The sequence below is a fragment of the Lithobates pipiens genome, unplaced genomic scaffold (assembly GCF_037356315.1).
Source record: "Lithobates pipiens isolate NorthernLeopardFrog02 unplaced genomic scaffold, aLitPip1_a1.2 Scaffold_27, whole genome shotgun sequence".
Taxonomy (NCBI): Eukaryota; Metazoa; Chordata; class Amphibia; order Anura; family Ranidae; genus Lithobates; species Lithobates pipiens.
The window spans coordinates 225926715-225953292 of record NW_027507788.1 but is presented as its reverse complement, the minus strand read 5'-3'; the positions used below and the strand labels follow the sequence as shown (position 1 = coordinate 225953292).

General features: G+C 44.6%; 1 protein-coding gene across 1 annotated transcript; it reads left to right on the top strand.

Annotated features, from left to right (window-relative positions):
• Window positions 1–3522: 3522 nt before the first annotated feature.
• LOC143934581 (pancreatic secretory granule membrane major glycoprotein GP2-like) lies at window positions 3523–20483 on the top strand. The gene is made up of 10 exons (XM_077458321.1): window positions 3523–3694; window positions 6071–6130; window positions 6984–7091; window positions 10713–10927; window positions 12306–12460; window positions 14204–14443; window positions 16464–16620; window positions 17885–17957; window positions 18482–18520; window positions 20049–20483. Exons 2-10 carry the CDS (start codon window positions 6085–6087, stop codon window positions 20111–20113), a joined length of 1098 nt encoding a protein of 365 aa, XP_077314447.1. The 5' UTR covers window positions 3523–3694; window positions 6071–6084; the 3' UTR covers window positions 20114–20483.
• The last annotated feature ends 6095 nt before the right edge of the window (window positions 20484–26578 follow it).

The following is a 26578-nucleotide window of genomic DNA, read 5'->3' as shown; positions in this document are numbered from 1 at the left end:
AAGCAAACAAAAACGTCCGGATGACCTGGCGCATCACGGATCATGGTAAACGCCACTGATAGCGGCCTTTAACCACGTGTTCGCTCTGTCAAATGACGTAGCAATCACTTGTAAACCAACCGACATCACGTCATGACACCGATTCCTCCTTCCCCTCTCTGTACAGATCGGTACAGTGTGAGGGGAGAGGGGGAGAGATGGCAGAGGCGCTGTGGGCTGGATATGTAGTGCCCACAGTGCTGCTCTGTGCAATACTCTGCCCATACTCTGCATCACTGTGCAATACTCTGCCCATACTGTGCAATACTCTGCAATACTCAGCAATACTCTGCCGATACTCTGCAATACTCTGCAATACTCTGCTAATACTCGCCAATACTCACCAATACTTGCCAATACTCTGCTAATACTCGCCAATACTCGCCAATACTCACCAATACTCGCCAATACTCGCTAATACTCTGCCAATACTCGCTAATACTCTGCCAATACTTGCCAATACTCTGCCAATACTCTGCTAATACTCACCAATACTCACCAATACTCACCAATACTCGCCAATACTCGCTAATACTCTGCCAATACTCGCTAATACTCTGCCAATACTCGCCAATACTCTGCCAATACTTGCCAATACTCACCAATACTCTGCAGTAAATTTTAACAGAAACAAAGAATTGTTTTTTGTTTGTTTTTTTACCACATTTTCTGTCTTTTTTGATTAATAGCGGTGATTAAATACCACCAAAAGAAAGCTCTATTTGTGTGAAAAAAAAAAGACAAACATTTCATATGGGTACAGTGTTGCATGACTGAGTAATTGTCATTCAAAGTGTGAGAGCACCAAAAGCTGAAAATTGGTCTGTTTAGAAAGGGGGTTTAAGTGCCCGGTGGTCAAGTGGTTAAGGGTTAATAAACAGAGGAACATTTTTTTTTTTTTTTACTTGACTGGTTGCTTTAAACTGACTTCATCTGCAGATCTAAGTTCATCCCTTAGATATGTAGATGAAACAACAGAAAGAAACAAAAAGAAACAATGTTTCTTTTTAGCTTTTTGTTTTGGTGGCTGAGCAATGTTCTTATTAAACATTGCCCAGTTGCTTCTTTTTTTTATTTTTATTTTTTCGACAGCTCCGAATGCCGGACTTCTTTAACATTTCAGTTGTCAACAGGGAAACCCCACTGACAGCTGAATAAGTCAATGGTTGTTAAGCACGAGGTAGCCCCGCTCCTTAACAAATGATATGTGACAACTTTTTTTTTTTACATTTTAGCTGTCAGTGGGAGAATCCCGATGTCAGCTGAGAGAACTGAACCTGAAAGTATCAGTTTTAGGTATCAGTGCATTTGCACAAGTACAGATACTCACACAAATGCTTAGTATCTGCACCAATACTGGTATCAGTATTGGTGCCACCATAATTAAAACTGGAGCACTCAGAATCTGGTAGCCAATCATTCATTCTTCAGCTTGTTCAGTTGATCTTTGACAGTAAAACCTGGAAGCTGATTGTTTTTTATGCAGAGCTGCACCCGATTTTGCACTCTCCAGTAAATCCCCTCATGCCTTCTCTGTGCCCCCCTCCACCCACATTTATAGTGGAGGGCCTGGCTTTCCAAAGACAGCGTACATATTTACAGCAACACCATAGATCTTCAAATAATGTCCAAAGGTTGTTTTTTTTAAAGAACGATGACATCACAGTGAAGAAAGTGCAAAGTTTTTGGAGCTGCACAGGACCTCTTTTTCAGTCATGTCAATCTCAAACTCAATCTATTCAAAACCGAACTCATAATATTTACTTCCCCTGATTACCTGAGTGCTAGGTGTTATCCTGGACTCTGATCTATCCTTTTTGGCCTCACATCCAATCACTGTCCAAAGCTTGCCACCTCAACCTCTGCAACATCTCCAAGATATGCCCCTTCCTAACCAATGACACCACAAAGCTCCTAGTTCATCCCCTGGTTGTCTCTCACCTCAACTTCTGCAACTTTATTTTCATTGGATTAGCTTTACATAGGCTATCCCCTATTCAGTCCATCAAGAATGCTGCTGCCAGGCTCATCCATCTTACCAACCGTTCAGTGTCTGCTATACTCCTCTCTGACAATCCCTCCATTGGCTTCCGCTCACCCAACAAAATAAATTCAAGATACTAATAATAACGTATATGCCATCCACAACTCGGCCCCCAGCTACTTCACCAGCCTGGTCTCAAAATACCAATCAAATCGCCCTCTTCGTTCCTCCCAAGACCTCCTGCTCTCTAGCTGCCTTGTCATCTCCTCCCATGCTCCTCTCCAGGACTTCTCCAGGGCCTCTCCCAATCCCTGGAACTCTCTACCCCAATCTGTGTGACTATTTCCTACTTTGTCCACTTTCAAACGATCCGAGAAAATTCATCTCTTCAGAGAAGCCTATCTGGCCCCAACCTAACAACTTACGTACATTTATTTTCTCCATCAGCCCATCCTCCACAGTTATTGCCTCTTGTATCTTTTGACCTTCCCTGTTAGACTGTAAGCTCTAATGAGCAGGACTCTCTGATCACTCCTGTATTAAATCATATTGTAATTGTACTGTCTGCCCTTATGTTGTAAAGCGCTGCACATATTGTCTGTGCTATATAAATCCTGTATAAGAATAATAATCATGTGATCACATTTCCGAAAAAAGGGGTCCAACGTGGCTCTGAAACTTTGCACTTCTTCTGCTGTGATGTCATCATTCTTCAATAAAACCTTTGATGTTATTTGAAGATCTGTGGTGTGCTGGTGAATACATTCCATACACTGATCTATGAGGTTTCCAGTCCCCATCTGGCTGTTACTGCAGTACCCATTACCCCCATTACCCCCAATACCCCCAATACCCCAAGACCATTCCAGGAACGTGTGCAATGAGAATATTGACATTGGCTTATCCAACAGCCCCGGTATTGGCCATTCTAACCCGGCTCGCCATACTTCAATGGGCATGCAGTGCATTTCTCCTGGGTGAAGCCACACATGATTGGTCAGGAATCGGATGACAATGACGGGAAAATTACTACATTGTAGCACATTTGTGTATCATAGTGAACCTAATCACCCTACATAGATGTAGCTGGTCAGTGGTATCCGGCACCATCACCATTACATTTGAAATCTATTTGTGATACAATAAAACTTGTTTTTTTTTTGTGTATTTTGTTCTTGTTAATATATTTTGGGCACTGTAAAAAGATCTCCAAAATGGAAAAAAATTGGGTTTTAAATACGTTTGTAAAATAGTTGAAAGATTGATTTTGTAATAGAACAAGGTGACATTTTCATCAGCTATAAATATGAAATTCCTCCAGAAAAACATTTCAGTCAGTGACGATGGCTTTAAAGTTAAACCGTGACCGCTCGGGGCTACGTCCTGCCTGGGTGAGGCCCATTTACTCTAACGTCACCTCATCTCCACCTTCTAGTTTCTTCGTGAGACAGACGCATGGCATTCCATCTGGACAGATAAGTATATAAGGAGCTGAGTGATCGGTGATTGTACACAGACCCTCCACCACCTCACTCCAACTGTCTTTCCTAAAGGGGGCAAAACTGACAACTAACTCTGCGCACTTGTTGGAAGAACATCGAGTTGTTGGAAGAACATCGAGTTGTTGGAAGCCACTTGCAGACCCGGAACATTTCCACACCATATTTATCGGTGAGTATAAAACTTTGATTTCTAAGTGATTTATAGCTCATCAGGAGGAAATTATCATTTTCTAAAGTGAGGGAATATCATTATATAATGATGGAGGCGGCCATTGGTGGCTCTTCATTTTGGGATGGCTGGTTGGCTGGTTATCATTATCATTCTTTGGCTTCATTGTTCTCTGAGTTGTTGCCTTTGTAACATATTTAATAGCAATATAAGGACTTATTTAACTATCCAATCAATTGTTGGAAGTTCTAATGGAAATTGAACAGTCAACATGTGTGTGGTGAGCTTTAGATTTACCAAAACCATATAATGTAAGGACTACGAGGGATTTGATTGGTAATCATTCAGGCAGAACCTTATACTCAATAAGATCTATAGGAGAATGTACAATCAGCATCTACTGTGTATGGTCAACTCAACAGTTTTTTATTACAGGTTTGAATCTTATTGTTTGTTTGTAGTTATAAATCTCTCTCTCTCTCTCTCTCTCTCTCTCTCTCTCTCTCTCTCTCTATATATATATATATATATATATATATATATATATATATATATATATATATATATCTATATCTATCTATCTCTATATCTATCTATCTATCTATCTATCTATCTATCGATCAATCAATCTCTCTCTCTCTCTCTCGATCTCTCTCTCGCTATCTATCTATCTATCTATCTATCTATCGATCAATCAATCTCTCTCTCTCTCCATCTATCTATCTCTCTAGCTATCTATCTATCTATCTATCTATCTATCTATCTATCTATCTATCAATCGATCTATCTCTCTCTCTCTATATATATATATATATATATATATCTATCTATCGATCTCCCTCTCTCTCTCTCTCTCTCTCTCTCTCTCTCTCTCTCTCTCGCTATCTACCTATCTACCTATCTACCTATCTATCTATCTATCTATCGATCTCCCTCTCTCTCTATCAATCTCTCTCTCTCCATCAATCTCTCTCTCTCCATCAATCTCTCTCTCTCCATCAATCCCTCTCTCTCCATCAATCTCTCTCCCTCCATCAATCTCTCTCTCTCCATCAATCTCTCTCTCTCTCTCTCTCTCTCTCTCTCTCCATCAATCTCTCTCTCTCTCTCTCTCCATCAATCTCTCTCTCTCTCTCTCTCTCCATCAATCTCTCTCTCTCTCTCTCTCTCTCTCTCCATCGATCTCTCTCTCTCCATCAATCTCTCTCTCTCTCCATCAATCTCTCTCTCTCCATCAATCTCTCTCTCTCTCTCTCTCTCTCTCTCTCTCCATCAATCTCTCTCCGTCAATCTCTCTCTCTCCATCAATCTCTCTCTCTCCATCAATCTCTCTCTCTCTCTCTCCATCAATCTCTCTCTCTCCATCAATCTCTCTCTCTCCATCAATCTCTCTCTCTCTCTCTCTCTCCATCAATCTCTCTCTCTCTCTCTCTCTCCATCAATCTCTCTCTCTCTCTCTCTCTCCATCAATCTCTCTCTCTCCATCAATCTCTCTCTCTCTCCATCAATCTCTCTCTCTCTCCCTCCATCAATCTCTCTCTCTCCATCAATCTCTCTCTCTCTCTCTCCCTCCATCAATCTCTCTCTCTCCATCAATCTCTCTCTCTCTCTCTCTCTCTCTCTCTCTCTCTCTCTCTCTCTCTCTCTCCATCAATCTCTCTCTCTCCATCAATCTCTCTCTCTCTCTCTCTCTCCATCAATCTCTCTCTCTCTCTCTCTCTCTCTCTCCATCGATCTCTCTCTCTCCATCAATCTCTCTCTCTCTCCATCAATCTCTCTCTCTCCATCAATCTCTCTCTCTCTCTCTCTCTCTCCATCAATCTCTCTCCATCAATCTCTCTCTCTCCATCAATCTCTCTCTCTCTCTCTCTCTCTCTCTCTCTCCATCAATCTCTCTCTCTCCATCAATCTCTCTCTCTCCATCAATCTCTCTCTCTCTCTCTCTCTCTCTCTCTCCATCAATCTCTCTCTCTCTCTCCATCAATCTCTCTCTCTCTCTCTCTCTCTCTCTCTCTCTCTCTCTCTCTCTCTCTCCATCAATCTCTCTCTCTCCATCAATCTCTCTCTCTCTCTCTCCATCAATCTCTCTCTCTCTCTCTCTCCATCAATCTCTCTCTCTCTCTCTCTCCATCAATCTCTCTCTCTCCATCAATCCCTCCCTCTCCCTCCCTCCCTCTCCCCCTCTCCCCCTCTCCCTCTCTCCCTCTCCCTCCCTCTCTCTCTCTCTCTCTCTCTATATATATATATATCGATCTCTCTCTCGCTATCTATCTATCTATCTATCTATCTATCTCTCTCGCTATCTATCTATCTATCTATCTATCTATGCTAAATCGCAAACAGAAATAAGTTACTCATATAGGAAATATTTTCTAGGTTCCCTGATCACCATGAAGACAACACTAGTGCTCTCTGTACTGTGCGCTGTCATGGCGGGTGAGTGACGTTTGTCTCCTTTTATCCTATAATATCACATCCGGGAATACAGAGACAGCGATCGTTCCCCAGAAATTGGAGGGAACGATCAGGAAAGGGCAAACGAACAAAACAAAAAAAAGCAAGGGAGATTTGTTCTATAATTGAAGTGTATCTAAACCCTGAGAATTAAAATATAATATATTGCAGTGTGCTGGTGCTTAGTGGCAGCTGCTTTAGTTTTTGTTTTAAGCCTTTTTTTTTACATATTTTCACCATATTGTATCTATGAATAATAAGTGTTATTGCCTTAGCACCACAAAACACTTTTCATGAACCGCATAACATAGGAGGAAGGGGTCTCTGTAGCTGTAGGGGGGTCTCACACATGAAAACTGGGCAGGACTGATAACACTGTTTGAGATAAGACTGCAGAGAACACAAGAGCGCACTGAATTTCTGGCAGGATCAACAGGTATAACAAAATTAATTAAGAATTAAGGGCAACCCCGTGAGTCTGCTAAATAGCAGTGTGGTTTGCCTGCAGGTGAAGGATTGCCTGTGATTTACACACATTCCTGCACCCATGTGATCCTCGTCTTATTCATGAACACCGGAGAATATAACACTTTGTGCACTTTGTTTATGAATTGTAACACTTTTGAAACAAGTTTGTATATTGCAACATTTGGATACAAGTTGCAGAAGTTTGATACAAATTGAATTGTTTTTCAAACACTTTGAACCACCCCGGACATTATCTCTGATTTATTTATTTTGATCCTTGTATTACATAGTAGATGGATCTGAGATCTGTTTAGACTTCCACACAGGAACACAGGATGTACTTTCATGTTCTTTTCTCTCTCTCCAGTGGCCGCGTCTCAATCTTGTGGAAGTGTTACCTGTGCTACCGATGAGATTTGTAACACTATCACTAATACCTGCCAGTGCAATACAACTTTCTACACATTTACACCAGGTATGATATGCTATAATACAATGTTTACAATGGATCTCATGCCTATTATAACCAAATATTGCATTTTCCCATAAACCATATGAGGTCCATGTCACATACATAGTACATAGTGGGAAAGTGTAATGCCATCAATCATCAATGTAAGGGGGCACTACACTGACCATCAATGTAAGGGGGCACTACACTGACCATCAATGTAAGGGGGCACTACACTGATCATCAATGTAAGGGGGCACTACACTGATCATCAATGTAAGGAGGCACTACACTGATCATCAATGTAAGGGGGCACTACACTGACCATCAATGTAAGGGGGCACTACACTGATCATCAATGTAAGGGGGCACTACACTGATCATCAATGTAAGGGGGCACTACACTGATCATCAATGTAAGGGGGCACTACACTGATCATCAATGTAAGGGGGCACTACACTGATCATCAATGTAAGGAGGCACTACACTGATCATCAATGTAAGGGGGCACTACACTGACCATCAATGTAAGGGGGCACTACACTGATCATCAATGTAAGGGGGCACTACACTGATCATCAATGTAAGGAGGCACTACACTGACCATCAATGTAAGGGGGCACTACACTGATCATCAATGTAAGGAGGCACTACACTGACCATCAATGTAAGGGGGCACTACACTGATCATCAATGTAAGGGGGCACTACACTGATCATCAATATAAGGGGGCACTACACTGACCATCAATGTAAGGGGGCACTACACTGACCATCAATGTAAGGGGGCACTAAACTGACCATCAATGTAAGGGGGCACTACACTGACCATCAATGTAAGGGGGCACTACACTGATCATCAATGTAAGGGGGCACTACACTGACCATCAATGTAAGGGGAACTACACTGACCATCAATGTAAGGGGGCACTACACTGATCATCAATGTAAGGGGAACTACACTGACCATCAATGTAAGGGGGCACTACACTGACCATCAATGTAAGGGGGCACTACACTGATCATCAATATAAGGGGGCACTACACTGACCATCAATGTAAGGGGGCACTACACTGACCATCAATGTAAGGGGGCACTACACTGACCATCAATGTAAGGGGGCACTACACTGATCATCAATGTAAGGGGCACTACACTGATCATCAATGTAAGGGGGACACTATACTGATCATCAATGTAAGGGGGCACTACACTGATCATCAATGTAAGGGGCACTACACTGATCATCAATGTAAGGGGGACACTATACTGATCATCAATGTAAGGGGGCACTACACTGACCATCAATGTAAGGGGGCACTACACTGATCATCAATGTAAGGGGGCACTACACTGGCCATCAATGTAAGGGGCACTACACTGATCATAAATGTAAGGGGGACACTACACTGATCATCAATGTAAGGGGGCACTACACTGGCCATCAATGTAAGGGGACACTACACTGACCATCAATGTAAGGGGGCACTACACTGATCATCAATGTAAGGGGGCACTACACTGACCATCAATGTAAGGGGGCACTACACTGACCATCAATGTAAGGGGGACACTACACCAATCATCAATGTAAGGGGGGCACTACACTGATCATCAATGTAAGGGGGCACTACACTGATCATCAATGTAAGGGGGCACTACACTGATCATCAATGTAAGGGGGCACTACACTGATCATCAATGTAAGGGGGCACTACACTGATCATCAATGTAAGGGGAACTACACTGACCATCAATGTAAGGGGGCACTACACTGATCATCAATGTAAGGGGAACTACACTGACCATCAATGTAAGGGGGCACTACACTGACCATCAATGTAAGGGGGCACTACACTGATCATCAATATAAGGGGGCACTACACTGACCATCAATGTAAGGGGGCACTACACTGACCATCAATATAAGGGGGCACTACACTGACCATCAATGTAAGGGGGCACTACACTGATCATCAATGTAAGGGGCACTACACTGATCATCAATGTAAGGGGGACACTATACTGATCATCAATGTAAGGGGGCACTACACTGATCATCAATGTAAGGGGCACTACACTGATCATCAATGTAAGGGGGACACTATACTGATCATCAATGTAAGGGGGCACTACACTGACCATCAATGTAAGGGGGTACTACACTGATCATCAATGTAAGGGGGCACTACACTGGCCATCAATGTAAGGGGACACTACACTGATCATCAATGTAAGGGGGCACTACACTGACCATCAATGTAAGGGGGACACTAAACCAATCATCAATGTAAGGGGGGCACTACACTGATCATCAATGTAAGGGGGCACTACACTGACCATCAATGTAAGGGGGCACTACACTGATCATCAATGTAAGGGGGCACTACACTGGCCATCAATGTAAGGGGGCACTACACTGATCATAAATGTAAGGGGGACACTACACTGATCATCAATGTAAGGGGGCACTACACTGGCCATCAATGTAAGGGGACACTACACTGATCATCAATGTAAGGGGGCACTACACTGACCATCAATGTAAGGGGGACACTACACCAATCATCAATGTAAGGGGGGCACTACACTGATCATCAATGTAAGGGGGCACTACACTGATCATCAATGTAAGGGGGCACTACACTGATCATCAATGTAAGGGGAACTGCACTGACCATCAATGTAAGGGGGCACTACACTGATCATCAATGTAAGGGGAACTACACTGACCATCAATGTAAGGGGACACTACACTGACCATCAATGTAAGGGGGCACTACACTGATCATCAATATAAGGGGGCACTACACTGACCATCAATGTAAGGGGGCACTACACTGACCATCAATGTAAGGGGGCACTACACTGACCATCAATGTAAGGGGGCACTACACTGATCATCAATGTAAGGGGCACTACACTGATCATCAATGTAAGGGGGCACTACACTGATCATCAATGTAAGGGGCACTACACTGATCATCAATGTAAGGGGGACACTATACTGATCATCAATGTAAGGGGGCACTACACTGACCATCAATGTAAGGGGGCACTACACTGATCATCAATGTAAGGGGGCACTACACTGGCCATCAATGTAAGGGGACACTACACTGATCATCAATGTAAGGGGGCACTACACTGACCATCAATGTAAGGGGGACACTACACCAATCATCAATGTAAGGGGGGCACTACACTGATCATCAATGTAAGGGGGCACTACACTGATCATCAATGTAAGGGGGCACCACACTGATCATCAATGTAAGGGGGCACTACACTGACCTTCAATGTAGGGGGCCACTACACTGATCATCAATGTAAGGGGGCACTACACTGACCTTCAATGTAGGGGGCACTACACTGATCATCAATGTAAGGGGGCACTACACTGACCATCAATGTAAGAGGGGACTGCACTGATCACCAACAATCAATGTTCTGTATGTAAATTGGAAGTTTAATTGAGATTTAAATCTTTGACTCTATGGCAGCTTTCTCCCCAGTCCCTGGTCACTCTTGCCACCCTAAATTGGGTATATATAGAAAACCCCTATACTGTATAATGTACATAAAGCACATCACCGTCACCTTCTCATCTCAGAAATGCTGAAGGAATTTACTCTTTTTTTCAGGAACTCTTCCATCTCCAACTCTTACTTGTACTGGAGCAAAGTTCAATATACAAGTGTCAAAATGTTGGTTGGAAACAAATGGTTATAATACGTCCGAAATCAGGCTGAACAGCACCAACTCCGAATGTGTCGCAGCAAATCAGAATGTGAATGGAATATCGGAGATGACCCTTCAGCGTCCATTGACAACCTCTGACTGTAACACAGTTCCTGTGGTAAGTTCTCCTGACACCGTCTGACTGTTTGTTATACAAGAGAAGTAAAAACCGATACAGTAAAGTCCGTATAGGGAGGGATACAGACCAATGCCCTAGATGTAAAGGGAGGGCAGCCAACTTAATATACATAATATGGAGATGCCCTAAACTCCATCGCTATTGGTTCGGGGTGGTATCTACGATTAATAATGTATTTGAGACTGAGATGTCTATAGAACCGGGGGGATGTCTCCTGGGTATCATGGATAAACTAAGAACTCCAGGGGAATACTCGGTATCAATAAATAGGAGTTTATTTCAGGCTCATAAGCTTATAGCACAAAAATGGTTGTCACCATATCCACCTACAGTAGCAGGATGGAAAATGCAAGTAAGGGAAACATAATTAAGGAAAAATATACCTTTTTAAATAGAGGCATTCGAGGGAAATTTGAAAAAATATGTAGAAGATGGTTTGATATTCTGGATGTATGATGAGAGGGGTCCGGATAAATGTGGGAAGGATGGGGGGGGGGGAGCATGGGGGCCAGGGGGGAGGGTTTTTTTTTTGTTTTCTCTTTCTTTTGTTATTCCCTCTCTATACTTGCTGGGTTGTATGTTGTTATCGTTGTTTATGATGTTTGTTTATAAAAGAAATCAAAAAAAAAAATTTGATTAAAAAAATAAAAATCTTTCTAGACAAAGATTTGATAATTTAGGGTTTGCATGGACTAGAGAAGGTGTAGAACCCTTGTCATGCCTTTATTGTTGTCTTTGCCCCCAGAAGAGTGTTTTACCCTCTATGTATTTTTTTAAATACATTTTGCAAGGAAAGACATTTCCAACCAGAACCAGAAACTTTTGTTGCATTCCTCAGGCTCAGAAGAACACATTACAGTAGTAATAAAACCTAAGTGTTTGTTTTAGCCTAATGCATTCATAGTATTAATGAAAAACGTGCCCGGGGTACATTTGCAACTCCCCCTATTATTTTGATAGGAGGAGAGAACAGAGTGATGAGTCCTCTGCTTCTCCTTTCACTGTCTATTTACAGGCTGGGGGTGGGGGGTCCAAGGGGACTTTGACTTAGAGAAAGTGGGTTAAATAATGCCGGCCATCAGACTGAGGACATCAGTTGGCAAAAGTACCACTGGGGGACATCTCTGCATTGACGTTGAATATTGTAGTAAAAGCTAGTTTGGTTATTTTATGTTTTGGTGGGCTATTTATTTTTATCTGTTTATTTTGAGCTGGAGACTTCCTTTTTGACTGGTCAGGGAAATTAATACATGGCATTAATGACATTAATAGTAACTATTTGCTAATGTGCAGATTACTGTATGGCGGTAAGTTTTCTGACCTTGTTTAATGACTTATTTGCTTCCTCTCTCTACAGATGAATGCAACCCATGTTCTGTACACAAACCAGCTGTATATTTTTGGCAAGACGGATCCAATCCGAATAACAAATGACGTTGTCATGAATATTTCCTGCTCTTACCCGCTAAATATGAATGTTGCTCTTAATGTGACACTGCGCCCAATAATTGGGTAATTATGATTACGTACTTTCAGGAATCCATGCTGGCTATCTCTTATATATTGATATTGCATTCTAGCATCTACTCTTGTATCTTCCCCACAGTAGATTTTAAAACACAGGTCTGTAGTTACTGGTTGAAGACCTCAATCATTTTTAAAGAAAGGCACTAAACTAGGCTTGTGCCAATCTTCAATAGAAACACAAGCTTAAATGTAACTGAGCTCAACTCTCTGAGGACACATGGGTGTATATATATATATATATAAAGAACCATACATATACAGCTGTAGATCTTAGATATATAGATATATATATTATCAAAGCAAATCTCATAGGGTTGTTTAACATGTCAGCATTGCACAATCTTAAACAATCCACAAAAGAAAAACACATAGAAAATGTACATTCACTCTTAATTAGAGAGAAAAATGAAGATTCCCCCTCGGGTGGTATTTTAAATGGCAACAACACTACCAAACATGTAAAATCACTGTTTATTGAGACAAATAAAATACGATCAATTTACTCTTAATTAGAGATAACAGGTTACAATTTGGATTAAACCCCTTGTGCCAAGCCTCAGTAAAATAGAAACAAAAGCTTAGATATAACTGAGCTCAACTCTCTGAGGATACATGGGTGTAAGCAACGTGGGCCAAGTGTTTTCAAGTAATCATGTCAATCTGAGAGTTAATGTTCCCACAATAGAAGAGTTTTTAAGGCCTTTGTTTCCTACCTTCCCTGTGCTTCATTGCTGCAGCCTCCTTGAGAATCTTTGACATTCAATGCTTGTGCATTCCCTTGCCATGCTGCATGGTTTCTTCCTCCTCTCTTTAGGACTCTGCTGAGTCCTGTAGTAATATTGGAGTCAGAGGAATAAACCATGGCATGTGTCGGGAGACAGTCCAGAAATGTTGAATGCTGAAGAGTCTGGTGGAGGCTGCAGCACTGGACCAATGGACAGGTAGGAGAGATGGGCTGCCTGTCAGATGAGTATGAAAGCTCTTCTATTTCAGGAATGTGTCTTCTTTGATTTTGTTCCTACCTGACAAGATCACTTAAAGGAGAAGTATGGGTTTTAAAAAGAATAAACATACATACTCTATGTTGAAGTATCAATGTGATTCTGCAGTGGTCCCCTGTCGGCTCTAAGAACGTGAACTAAGCAATCACATGGCTACTTATTGCTCAGTTTTTTTGGTCTGGTCTGAGTGGAGTCATCACTCTCTGCTCTGCTCCTCCAGCACTCACTGGAGCATCAGGCAGAGGAGGAGGCGTGTGCCACTGGCTCCAGCTCTCAGCTACACATTGAGAGTTGGGTCCAGCTGTCAATCAGGCAGTCGAATGGATCCTGACAAAAATGTCGGGAACTTTCCAAAGCCTAGAGAGGCTGTGCCACACCAGCTGATAGCAAGCAATCTGGGTCACAGGAGAATAAGTAAGTGCGCTCCTGTGACCTACAAGAGAAGTATGGGCAAAAAATGCTTTTGGTGTACTTCTCTTAAATTATTTTAATTTTGTTTTTATTTTTTTATAAATGTTAATTTTACACCATTGTGGTGCAATTGAAATGGTATATCAGCTTCATTGCTTCCATTCGTATACACAGAGCTGATGAAGATATCTAATAGGTTTGCTCTTTATCCACAGTGCAAAAAATGTCAGTTCTCTGTATAACATTATTGATGCATGGCCACTTACCTGAAAGGGTTTCTAGGTAGGTAACCTTCTGTTGTGTGTCTATTTTCCAGGAGCACAGTAATAAACGGCCCTACAGGAAATGCAAGTTATGCAGCTTTAATGATAGCCTATAAAGAGAGCACATATACGACTGCTCTGTCAGAAGATGACACCCTGACGGTGGAAGATATTATTTACCTTTCAGTGCGAGTGCCAGATCTGAATGTGAACACCTTCAAACTTAAAGTGGTGAATATTTATGCCTCTCCTACCAATTCAAGCGACCAAAAGTACTATCTTCTTCAGAACGGGTAAGTACACAGTGCGCTGGGTTAGCAGGTCTGTGTGTTCTTTCTACACTTTGACTACAGAAATAATTCACTAAATACACAAAACAACACTCAGTATCACTTTAAGGCCTTAGGGCCGGCCATAGACGGAGCAAATTTCTTTCCTGCAGACACAGACAATGATGACAGGGGAATCCCTCCCGCAGAGCCATTGTGTGGCTATAACAGCTGCTAGCAAATGATCGCATGTAAAATCCGACAGGCTGGTTGTACTCAAGTTGATCGATCAACTTCCATACATTCAGCCTGACCATACATGGTTTGAGACTTGAAATGTCTATGGAGTATGTTGCTGAAGTGTTGGCATGAAGTTCTGAACTAATCTGGACAAGCCAACTTTATGAAGTGATATAATTCCTGGAGTTCATCTTTACAGCCCAACTTAAGTCAACTTTTTCCATTTTAGATAGAATGGGGGAAGGGTTGGAACCTTTCTGAGGTGTCTGGAGCTACTTTGAGGCAGTTTCTTGTCACTGATCCATACTTGTGACAACAGGACTAGAAATGAGGAGATGGGGGTCATCAAGACAGTATGACATAGACAGCAATAGAAACCAGGGAAGAGGTTCTTCTTCCTCTTCACCAAACTGGTTGCTGTCTATGTCCTCACTGGAGAGAACTTCAACCATTTCATGTCCCTGGATTTTTGGTGTCACCAGGACAGGATGTGAAGGGAAAGTTTGCTTCGGAACAGCAATGCAAATCTTGGGAAGGGACCAGGTATGGAAATAGGAAAGTGGCAACATAATTCAGGGATGTTAAGGGGTCCGCCTTTATCAGGGCTTCAGGAACTTGGTTCTATGTAGAGGTGCTGGACTTCATAGGGTGATGATGGTGAACAATCCAGCAATCTTAATCTATGGCTTTCCCAGCTTCTTTAGACAGCAAGAAAAATATACCTAACAGGGGGATTAGAACCATCTTAATGCATGGGCACTCCTGGGCACTGTCCAGGGGATACTAGGTGCACAAGGTCCCATGATAATCTTGCATAACATCATATTTGCTAACCGTCCTGGATTTGCTGGGACAATCACGCTTTTTACAAAGCTGTCCCGGGATGGCTGTGTCCAGGGCAGCGCCCCGGAACCTGTATTGTGCCCTCCTGATCCCAGTATTTTGCCCTTCTGCTTCCCTCCCTATACTGTGCCCTTCTACTTCCCTCCTGGTGCTGTGCCTTTTGTGTAGATTAGCGTTTTCTTATTGTTTAAAATCAATGTTAATAAAAGTACTATGCTTTACTCCTATCAATGATTTGGGACAGACTGATAAGGGCCCCAGAGTGTTACTTTGCCCAGGGTTCCATGATGCTATTAAGGCAGCCCTGCAGGGGATCCAACCCTATCCCACACTTTAGGTTAATTATAATATAAATGTTTAAGCTACAGAGCTCTTTTGAAATGATACAAAATTTCCATTGGTGGGCCTAATTGCACCACGTGTTGACGGGCTGCATTGCTCAAGGCAGGACCAACACATTGGCAATCCAGTGTTTCCAATAGGCCCAGTTCACGGCAATGTGTTGGTCAGCATTGGCTGAAATACCTCTAATAACATGCAAATTGATGTATTTCATTCGTCTCAATGCATTAAGGAGAAAATCATGTAGGTGTGAGGAATTATGGGTCACAGTGCATGTATTCATTTCTTGTGTATGGCACAATGATTCCACCAATTACAACATAAATTCTTCAATTATAATATATATATTAATAATGAAGACATGCCGTGTATTGTTCATCTATAATATACAGTATATATATATATATATATATATATATATATATATATATATATATATATATATATATATATATATATATATATATATATATATATATATATATATATATATATATATATATATATATATATAATGAACACACCCCATGTATTGCTCAGCTCTAATAGTATGTACCAGTATTGTGTCTCATCTTTAGATTGCAGTAACTGAAAACTAATGGAAGGTTTCTGTATCCAGGTGCCCATCTAGCCAAATTTCTTCTGACCAGCTAACAGTGGACAGCAATGGAGTCGGCATTGAATCTCGGTTTCCTATGAAAGTCTTCCAGATCACCAGTTCTAACACCGTCTATCTCTATGCCGATCTTGCACTCTGCACTACTGATTGTAATTCGGTAAGACTCACCATACACATAGAGGGTGTTCTATGATTTCTGTACTTGAAGGAGGAGGCAGTTTTTTTTTTAGCCATACACACACATACTAGTACCTGTTTAGACAGGAGCCAAATATCCTACCTGCATGTCCTTGGAGGAAACCAACACAAGTAGCACATTCAAACTCCATGCAGATAATGCCTTGGCTTGCATTCAAAGTGAGCTCCCCAGCGATACAAGGCAAGAGTGCTAACTATCAATCTACTGTACTGCCTCAATGTCCAAAGTTGGCTTTCTAATCATTGAACGGCCTTTTTAGGATGCTTGGAGGTGTTTATGGACTGAAGACGTAATATTAAAGATACCGGCTTCCCTCTTGATTACCTGATCTGCTGCTGCTAACCAAGCTGGTAGAACATTGCTGTGTGTAATGAGCACAGTTGCTGAATTCATGGCCAACTCCACACAAAGATGGTGATTAAAATCATATGCTGGCTTTTGATATTGAGATACCACCACCAGAATTCACAGTTCTGCCCATCTGCTGCAGCCATAACATGGGATGAGCTAGGGTTTTGGCCCAAACCCAAGTGCATCCCTAAAAAAGACAATTGATGGTTTCAAGCCGATCCCTAATAAAGACAATTGGTGGTTTCATGCCCATCTCTAATAATGACATTTGGTGGTTTCATGCCAAACCCTATTAAAGGCAATTGGCGGTTTCATGCCGATCCCTAACAATAATATTTGGTGGTTTCATGTCCATCCCTAATAAAGACATTTGATGGTTTCATGCCAATCCCTATTAAAGGCAATTGGTGGTTTCATGCCGATCCCTAATAGAGACAGTTGGTGGTTTCATGCTGATCACTAATAAAGACAATTGGTGGTTTCGTGCCCATCCCTAACAAAGACAATTAATTGATGGCATCATGCTCATCCCTAACAAAGACATTTGATGGTGTTGCACTCATTCCTACATAAACAATTGATGGTATCATGCTGATACAATGTATAATAAATAGGTGATTGGGGAAAGTGGATTAGAGAGACTGAAACAAATGTGGAGGTGAAATGCCAACAATTCCAGGGAAGTCTCCCCAGAGTGATGGAAGGACCTGCTGTGCCCGCATTCTCCACTGTTTCCTTTGTGAGGATTACACAGATAAAGGGACTTGGTGTCTTTAGCATTGCTGGGGTATTTCTTGGATACAGTTTACAGTTTCGTCATTGAATTTCACTTGTCTGAATTTTCTGTTGAATTATTTTTATTTCCTTACAGATCTGCACCTCTCGATCCAAGTCAGATGCTTCCCAGGACATTGCAGGAAGAGTCAACATCTATTTAGATGCATGTAAGTCATCTCAGGTTCACAGTTTTATTACAGTCATTTTCTGTGTTTCTTCAGTCACATTTATTAAATCCCAACTCCAGACAAAACATTCATTTCCTTTTTTTTTTTTTTTTTTGGATAATGTGGGAAAAGGGTTAAAGCTTCTGTCAATTTTTAAATACTGTCTTTGTTCCCTGTGGGGGGGATTTCCCCTCACTTCCTGTTCTGTCTGACGCCTGTCACCTGACCAGGAAGTAAGGAAAAATGTCCCAGAGGGGACGAAGCGATAAAAACCTGCTGAGGTTCTAACCCTTCACCGTTCTAATAAAAATCATTTCTTTATTGCTCCATGTGTCCCGTATATTTACTAGAGCAATAAGGGAACAAATTTCCCATTGGGATTATTGTCAGGGATTACAAATGCTTTTTCACTGCAAAATTATTTCAGCCCTTAAGAATGTGAATATCATACGATATATCCAGAAGAATGAGGATCAGTCCGGTTGAGGTCTCCAATTAACAGATATTTTTCTCTTTATTTCCAGCTGATATCAGTGACTATTTAGAAAACAGTTCTGCTAGAGGTGAGTAAACTCTTACATTGAGAATTTTATTGGTTTTAAGTGATGTAGCTAAACATGTTCAACTACTTTATAGCAACAATACCCTTATATGTGGGGGCAGGGCAGGTTGACCTCAACATCCAGCCCCTGTATACATGCGTTGCTGTCTTGTTTGGGGGGCTCTCCACCGGCACCCCTAGAACTGTGACTGAGCTGTCACCAAAAGCTCACAGTCATCTGCTGACAATCGATAGTTGGCAGGATTGGCTACGGATTATGTCAGGGCTCTGCAGCCAATTACAGTGCAGCAAGAGGCCCTTCTACTGGTCTTTGGACATCAGGGCCCATTTAAAGCACCAGCTCTCACCAGTATACATGAGCTAAAGCTGAATTCCAAGAAATAATCTACATTTCCAGAGCCAGATTTGTGTTTCTGTCCACCCAGTCCTGAGGTTTGCACAGCTGTGCCACACAGCACAGCCAGGAGGGTGACACAATTTTCTCTGGTACATCTTGGAATACACCAGTGTCCTCTCCCCACCCCCAGTCTACTGATTGAGCAGTAAAGGAGCAGTAACACAATGATTAGGTCATCTCCCTGTTCACTCTGCTCTCTCCTCCTGTCAGCATGTACCCTTTTAACACATTTGCATGATGCACATTATTGATGCCCTGTCTTTGTGCTGTTTCTGCCTCTCACACTCTGGCCCTGCTGTACAGGGACTGCAATACCAGGTCACATTCAGATGCTTACACTGCTCGCATTAAAAAAATGCTAAGCAAAAATATTGTCTCCTTTTGAGCCTTTGCAGATTCCTATTATCGGCCACAAAAATAGTAAACTCCCCCAAAGAGATATGTAAATTTTCCCATTTTGCCCCATTTCATCTGTCGAATTGTAACAATGACAACCACTAAGCGGTTTTTTTATCCATATATTTCTATGGATACATTTAGTATATATATAAATATTTATGGATATTAGTTTTACTATAGAAGCATTTATGCCCCGTACACACGAGCGGAATTTCGTCGGAAAAACAATCCAAGATTTTTCCGACGAAATTCCGCTCAAGCTTGGCTTGCACACACACAGGTCACACAAAAGTTCTCGGAACTTTCACCGTCAAGAACGCGGTGTGATGTCCAACACAACGACGAGCCGAGAAAATGAAGTTCAATGCTTCCGAGCATGCGTCAAATTGTTTCCTGAGCATGCGTAGGAATTTTGCGTGTCAGAATTGCTACAGGCGATCGGAATTTCCGATCAGAACTTTTTCCGACCAGAAAATTGAGACCCTGCTCTCAATCTTTTGCTGGCGGGAATTTCGCCAGCCAAAGTAGGTTGGGTTCACACTTAGTGGGGAAAAGTTAAAAAAACATACATTCTGGTTGGACATAAAGCTTCAATTCTCACAATGTCACAATCTGGTATAAAAGTCGTCTTTCACCCGATTACAACTACAATGAAAACATTGAACTAAAAACAAGATCTTCCATAGAAATATGAAGCCGCTCCATTCCTAATATCTCTTGTGTGTTGTTCCAGGTTCCTCCATGCCTTGGACTTTGTCTGCTCTGATCTTCTCCTGGATCTTGATGAAGCTGATGTAAACCCTCCGAGAACCGACCATCCCGGCACCATGAGACTTTGTCACATCGTCACCCCCAATGCTCTCAGCAGAGAGAAGTTATGAAGGAATCCTCTATCTAGTTCTTTTTTCTGTGGATAGCGTTGGCTGCATCATACATAACGCTACCGAAGATAATTTTGCCGCTATGCCTCCTGATTATCTCTCATTTTGTACAGTGCTGATACTCTGCTGTGCCTGCTTTATACCTGAATAATTTATTGCGTTGTATTTATTTTAGAGTAGAAATTGTTAATGAAGTAGACAATATATAGATATTGTGTATCCCTGGAGAGCGCACACTGTACTTTCTACTGTTCTTTTACATATAATAAACTGCAAAAGTAAAGTAATTCAAAGTGTTTCTTTGTCTTTATATTTAGTCATTGCTGGTGCTCTGGTCAGGGGAAGGTGCCTCCCAAGGCATAAATGAATCCAAAAACCAGCCACCAAGCATTGGTTGCATTTTAGAGATCTTGATTGTGAAGTACAGAGGGTGTAAGGAATTCATAGCACAGGCTGCAATGGTGGGCCCAGTGAGGCTGAATTCATGGGCACAGGCTGCAATGGTGGGCACAGTGAGGCTGAATTCATGGGCACAGGCTGCATTGATGAGCACAGTGAGGCTGCTTTCATAGGCACAGGCTGCATTGATGGGCACAGCGAGGCTGAATTCATGGGCACAGGCTGCAATGGTGGGCACAGTGAGGCTGAATTCATGGGCACAGGCTGCATTGATGGGCACAGTGAGGCTGCATTCATGGGCACAGTGATGCTGCATTGATGGGCAGTGAGGCTGCATTGATGAGCACAGTGAAGCTGCACTGGTGGGCACAGTGAGGCCGCAGTGATGGGCAAAGTGGGGCTGAATTCATGGGCACAGTAAAGCTGTATTTTATGGGCACAGTGATGGGAACTTGTGAGGCTGCACTGATCTCCTGTATCATGTCGGCAGTCTCTGACCATCTCTTGTAGCATGTCTGCAGTCTCTGAGGGGGAGTCTGGAGAGGAGTCAAGAATGGGAGCACCACGGGATGGGGATCATGGGAGAAGTCAGACGTGTGTGGACTGTGGTGAGGAGACTATAGGATAAACTGGAGCCAACTGACTGAGCCCTGCATTGTGCATCTGAGAGGAGGTCAGTGACAGCGCCGACCAGGCCAGTCTGAGGGGGGGGGGGGGTCACTGATGTAAGGGGGGGCGTGAATACGATAATGTAAGGGGGCAATGATCTGATATAAAGGTTTCCCCCTTATATCAGTAACCCCCCCTTACCTTAGTGTATTCTTTCTGCGGAAGGTGGTCTCTGGTCAACAGAGTCCTCGCCCTCCATGTTTCGAGTTCCTGGTGTCCCCCTTGTATATATATATATATATAAGCCCTATGTGCTTTCATATCTGTCATATCTATAAATAATACACTCTTCAAATGTGCTTTAAAATACATGGTCTTCCCCTTCATGAACAAGAAAGTTATGCTGTTGGGCTGGTATAATAATGCTATGGGGCTGGTATAATTTTTTTTCCAGGGCTGGTTATTATTCCCAGTCCAGCCCTGTAGAGGGGTACAGAGGTAAGCTGTGGATGGGAGGTACAGAGATGGACGGGGGATAGAGAAGTGAGCTGTGGATAGAGGTGTACAGAGGTGAGCTGTGGATGGGGGGGTACAAAGAGGAACATGGATGGGGGGTACAGAGGTGGACAGGGGGGCCACAGAGTTGGACAGTGGATACAGAGATGAATGTGGATGGAGGGGATACAGAGGTGAACGTGGATGGAGGTGGTACAGAGGTGAGCTGTGGACGGAGGGGGGTTTAGAGGTAGGCTGTGGAGAGAGGGGGGTACAGAGGTGAGCTGTGGGTGGAGGGGGTACAGAGGTGAGCCGTGGATAGAGGGGGGTACAGAGGTGAGCTGTGGGTGGAAGGTTACAGAGGTGAGCTGTGGATGGAGGGGGTACAGAGGTGAACTCTGGATGGAGGGGGTACAGAGGTGAGCTGTGGATGGAGGGGGGTACAGAGATTAGCTGTGGATGGAGGGGGTACAGAGGTGAGCTGTGCATGGAGGGGGGTACAGAGGGGAGCTGTGGATGGTGGGGGTACATAGGTGAGCTGTGAATGGAGGGAGCTACAGAGGTTAGCTGTGGATAGAGGGGGGTACAGAGGTGAGCTGTGGATAGAGTGGGGTACAGAGGTGACCTGTGGATGGAGGGGGTACAGAGGTGAGCTGTGGATAGAGGGGGGTACAAAGGTGAGCTGTGAATGAAGGGGGCTACAGAGGTGAGCTGTGGATGGAAGGGGATACAGAGGTGAGCCGTGGATGGAGGGGGTACAGAGGTGAGCTGTGGATGGAGGGGGTACAGAGGTGAGCTGTGGATGGGGGGTAAAGAGGTGAGCTGTGGATAGAGGGGGGTACAGAGGTGAACTGTGGATGGAGGGGGTACCGAGGTGAGCTGTGGATGGAGGGGGGTACAGAGGGGAACTGTGGATGGAGGGGGTACAGAGGTGAACTGTGGATGGAGGGGGATACAGAGGTGAACTGTGGATAGAGGGGGATACAGAGGTGAACTGTGGATAGAGGGGGGTACAGAGGTGAGCTGTGGATGGAGGGGGGTACAGAGGGGAACTGTGGATGGAGGGGGTACAGAGGGGAACTGTGGATGGAGGGGTACAGAGGTGAGCTGTGGATAGAGGGGGGTACAAAGGTGAGCTGTGAATGAAGGGGGCTACAGAGGTGAGCTGTGGATGGAGGGGGTACAGAGGTGAGCCGTGGATAGAGGGGGGTACAGAGGTGAGCTGTGGATGGAGGGAGTACAGAGGTGAGCCGTGGATGGAGGGGGTACAGAGGTGAGCTGTGGATGGAGGGGGTACAGAGGTGAGCTATGGATGGAGGGGGTACAGAGGTGAGCTGTGCATGGAGGGGGGTACAGAGGGGAGCTGTGGATGGTGGGGGTACATAGGTGAGCTGTGAATGGAGGGAGCTACAGAGGTTAACTGTGGATAGAGGGGGGTACAGAGGTCAGCTGTGGATAGAGTGGGGTACAGAGGTGACCTGTGGATGGAGGGGGTACAGAGGTGAGCTGTGGATAGAGGGGGGTACAAAGGTGAGCTGTGAATGAAGGGGGCTACAGAGGTGAGCTGTGGATGGAGGGGGATACAGAGGTGAGCCGTGGATGTAGGGGGTACAGAGGTGAGCTGTGGATGGAGGGGGTACAGAGGTGAGCTGTGGATGGGGGGTAAAGAGGTGAGCTGTGGATAGAGGGGGGTACAGAGGTGAACTGTGGATGGAGGGGGTACCGAGGTGAACTGTGGATAGAGGGGGGTACAGAGGTGAGCTGTGGATGGAGGGGGGTACAGAGGGGAACTGTGGATGGAGGGGGTACAGAGGGGAACTGTGGATGGAGGGGGTACAGAGGTGAGCTGTGGATAGAGGGGGGTACAAAGGTGAGCTGTGAATGAAGGGGGCTACAGAGGTGAGCTGTGGATGGAGGGGGTACAGAGGTGAGCCGTGGATAGAGGGGGGTACAGAGGTGAGCTGTGGATGGAGGGGGTACAGAGGTGAGCCGTGGATGGAGGGGGTACAGAGGTGAGCTGTGGATGGAGGGGGTACAGAGGTGAGCTATGGATGGAGGGGGTACAGAGGTGAGCTGTGCATGGAGGGGGGTACAGAGGGGAGCTGTGGATGGTGGGGGTACATAGGTGAGCTGTGAATGGAGGGAGCTACAGAGGTTAGCTGTGGATAGAGGGGGGTACAGAGGTGAGCTGTGGATAGAGTGGGGTACAGAGGTGACCTGTGGATGGAGGGGGTACAGAGGTGAGCTGTGGATAGAGGGGGGTACAAAGGTGAGCTGTGAATGAAGGGGGCTACAGAGGTGAGCTGTGGATGGAGGGGGATACAGAGGTGAGCCGTGGATGGAGGGGGTACAGAGGTGAGCTGTGGATGGAGGGGGTACAGAGGTGAGCTGTGGATGGGGGGTAAAGAGGTGAGCTGTGGATAGAGGGGGGTACAGAGGTGAACTGTGGATGGAGGGGGTACCGAGGTGAGCTGTGGATGGAGGGGGGTACAGAGGGGAACTGTGGATGGAGGGGGTACAGAGGTGAACTGTGGATGGAAGGGGATACAGAGGTGAACTGTGGATAGAGGGGGGTACAGAGGTGAGCTGTGGATGGAGGGAGTACAGAGCTGAGCTGGTGATAGAGGGGGGTACAGAGGTAAGCCGTGGATGTAGGGGTTACAGAGGTGACCTGTGGATGGAGGGGGTACAGAGGTGAACTGTGGATGGAGGGGGGTACAGAGGTGAACTGTGAATGTAGGGGGGTACAGAGGTGAACTGTGGATTGAGGGGGTTAAAGACTTGAACTGTGGATGGAGGGGGGTACAGAGGTGAGCTGTGGATGGAGGGGGGTACAGAGGTGAGCTGTTGATGGGGGGTACAGAGGTGAATGGTGGATGAGGGTGCAGAGGTAAGCAAAGTGGTGTGCAGAGGTGACCAATAGATGGTTACTTTGGGGGAGGGGGAATATGTAAGTACTGTCCCTTGTGCTGACATTCCCAATCCCTGTATGTCATCCTGGATCTCGCCCCCCCCCCCCCCCCGATAATCCTGGACTTCCCTATCTCTCCCCCCATCATCCTGCATTTCCTCATTCCTGTACCCCCCATCCACAGGCATTCAGATCTGGTATGGATATTAAGGGGAACTCCATGCCAAAAAAAAAAAAAAATGGCGTGGGGGTCCCAACCAACATCCATACCAGGATACCTTATCTGAGCATGAAGCCTGGAAGCCAGGATGGGAGGGGGGAGGGAGCGACAGACCCCACCGCTATCCTCAACCATACCAGGCCACATGGCCTCGGCATGAGGAGGGTGCTTTGGGTTCCCCCAAAGCACCTTTGCCCCCGTGTTGATGGGGACAAGAGCTTCTTCCTGACAACCCTGGCCATTGGTTCTTGGGTTCTGCAATTGGGGGGGATTATCGGAATCTGGAATCCCTTTTTAACAATGAGGCCCCCAGATCCCTGCCCCACCCCCCTATGTGAATGGGTATCGGGACCCATTCACCAAAAAAAGTGTCAATAAGTAAAAATCACAACAGTTTTTGACAATTCCTTTATTAAGAAAGAAAAAAAAAGTGTCCCGCAATGTCCATCCATTCTTACGAGAACTTTGCTTTGTGCATTGGCTAAAATCATTTGGTGGAGGGGGGATTATGGTGTGGGGGGAGAGGGGGTTATGGTGTGGGAGGGGGGATTATGGTGTTAGGGGGAGGGGGAATTGTAGTGTGGGGGTTGTTTTTCAGGGGTTGGGTTTGGCCCCTTAGTTCCAGTGAAGGGAACTCTTAAGGCGCCGGCATACCAAGACATTTTGGACAATTTCATGCTCCCAACTTTGTGGGAACAGTTTGGGGACGGCCCCTTCTTGATCCAACATGACTGCCCACCAGAGTACAGAGCAAGGTCCATAAAGACATGGATGAGTGAGTTTGGGGTAGAGGAACCTGCACAGTGTCCTGACATCAACCTGAGGGATGAATTACAGCAGAGACTGTGAGCCAGGCCTTCTCGTCCAACATTAGTGCCTGACCTCACAATTGCGCTTCAGGAGGAATGGTCAAACATTCCCATAGACACCCTCCTAAACCTTGTGGACGGCCTTCCCAGAAGAGGTGAAGCTGTTATAGCTGTAAAGGGCCAACTCAATATTGAACCCTCCGGACTAAGACTGGGATGCCATTAAAGTTCATTGTTTGTGTAAAGGCAGGTGTCCCAATACTTTTGGTAATATAGTAAACTATTGATTTGTGAGATCCCATTACAATAAACCAGGGGTGCCCTGCATCCCAAGTCCACCCTATTTTGGGTGGCTGTAGAGGGAGGGGGGGGGGCTGGGGGAAATGGTAAGGAGGTAGGGGGTCAATGGTGGTCTCTCCAGGAAGCTGAGGACTTTCCATGGGGCATTGTGGGAGACTGGAAGGTGCTGCAGGAACTGAGGGGAGGGGAGAGCACTGTGAGTTTTTAGAGAGGAGTGTGGGACACTGTTGACGGTTGGGGGCAGAGTCGGGACAAGGGATGGGCAGGAGGGGCGGCTGCCCTGGGCACTGTGGTATCATGTGAGGTGGGGGGGCACCACATGCAAAGTGGGGGAGGGAATTTGTGTTGGAAAGGGGGATTTGGGGGGCAGCAGGGAGTAAGTATTGTTTTAGGAGGGGAAATTTGGGGGTATGCTAAAATGTAGGAGGAGGAGGAATGGGGGAAGAAGATTTGTGCTAGGAGGGATGATTGGGGCACTTTGTGCTGGAAGCAGGGATTTGCAGTGGGGTTATTGGGAGGGGCAATTTTAGGGGTAGAGAATTTGTGCTAGGAGGAGTGATTTTCTTTTGGGCGGGCACTTGAATTGGGGGGATTAGGGGATGGGATGGGGGTTAAGATTTGTGCTGAGAGAGGGGATTT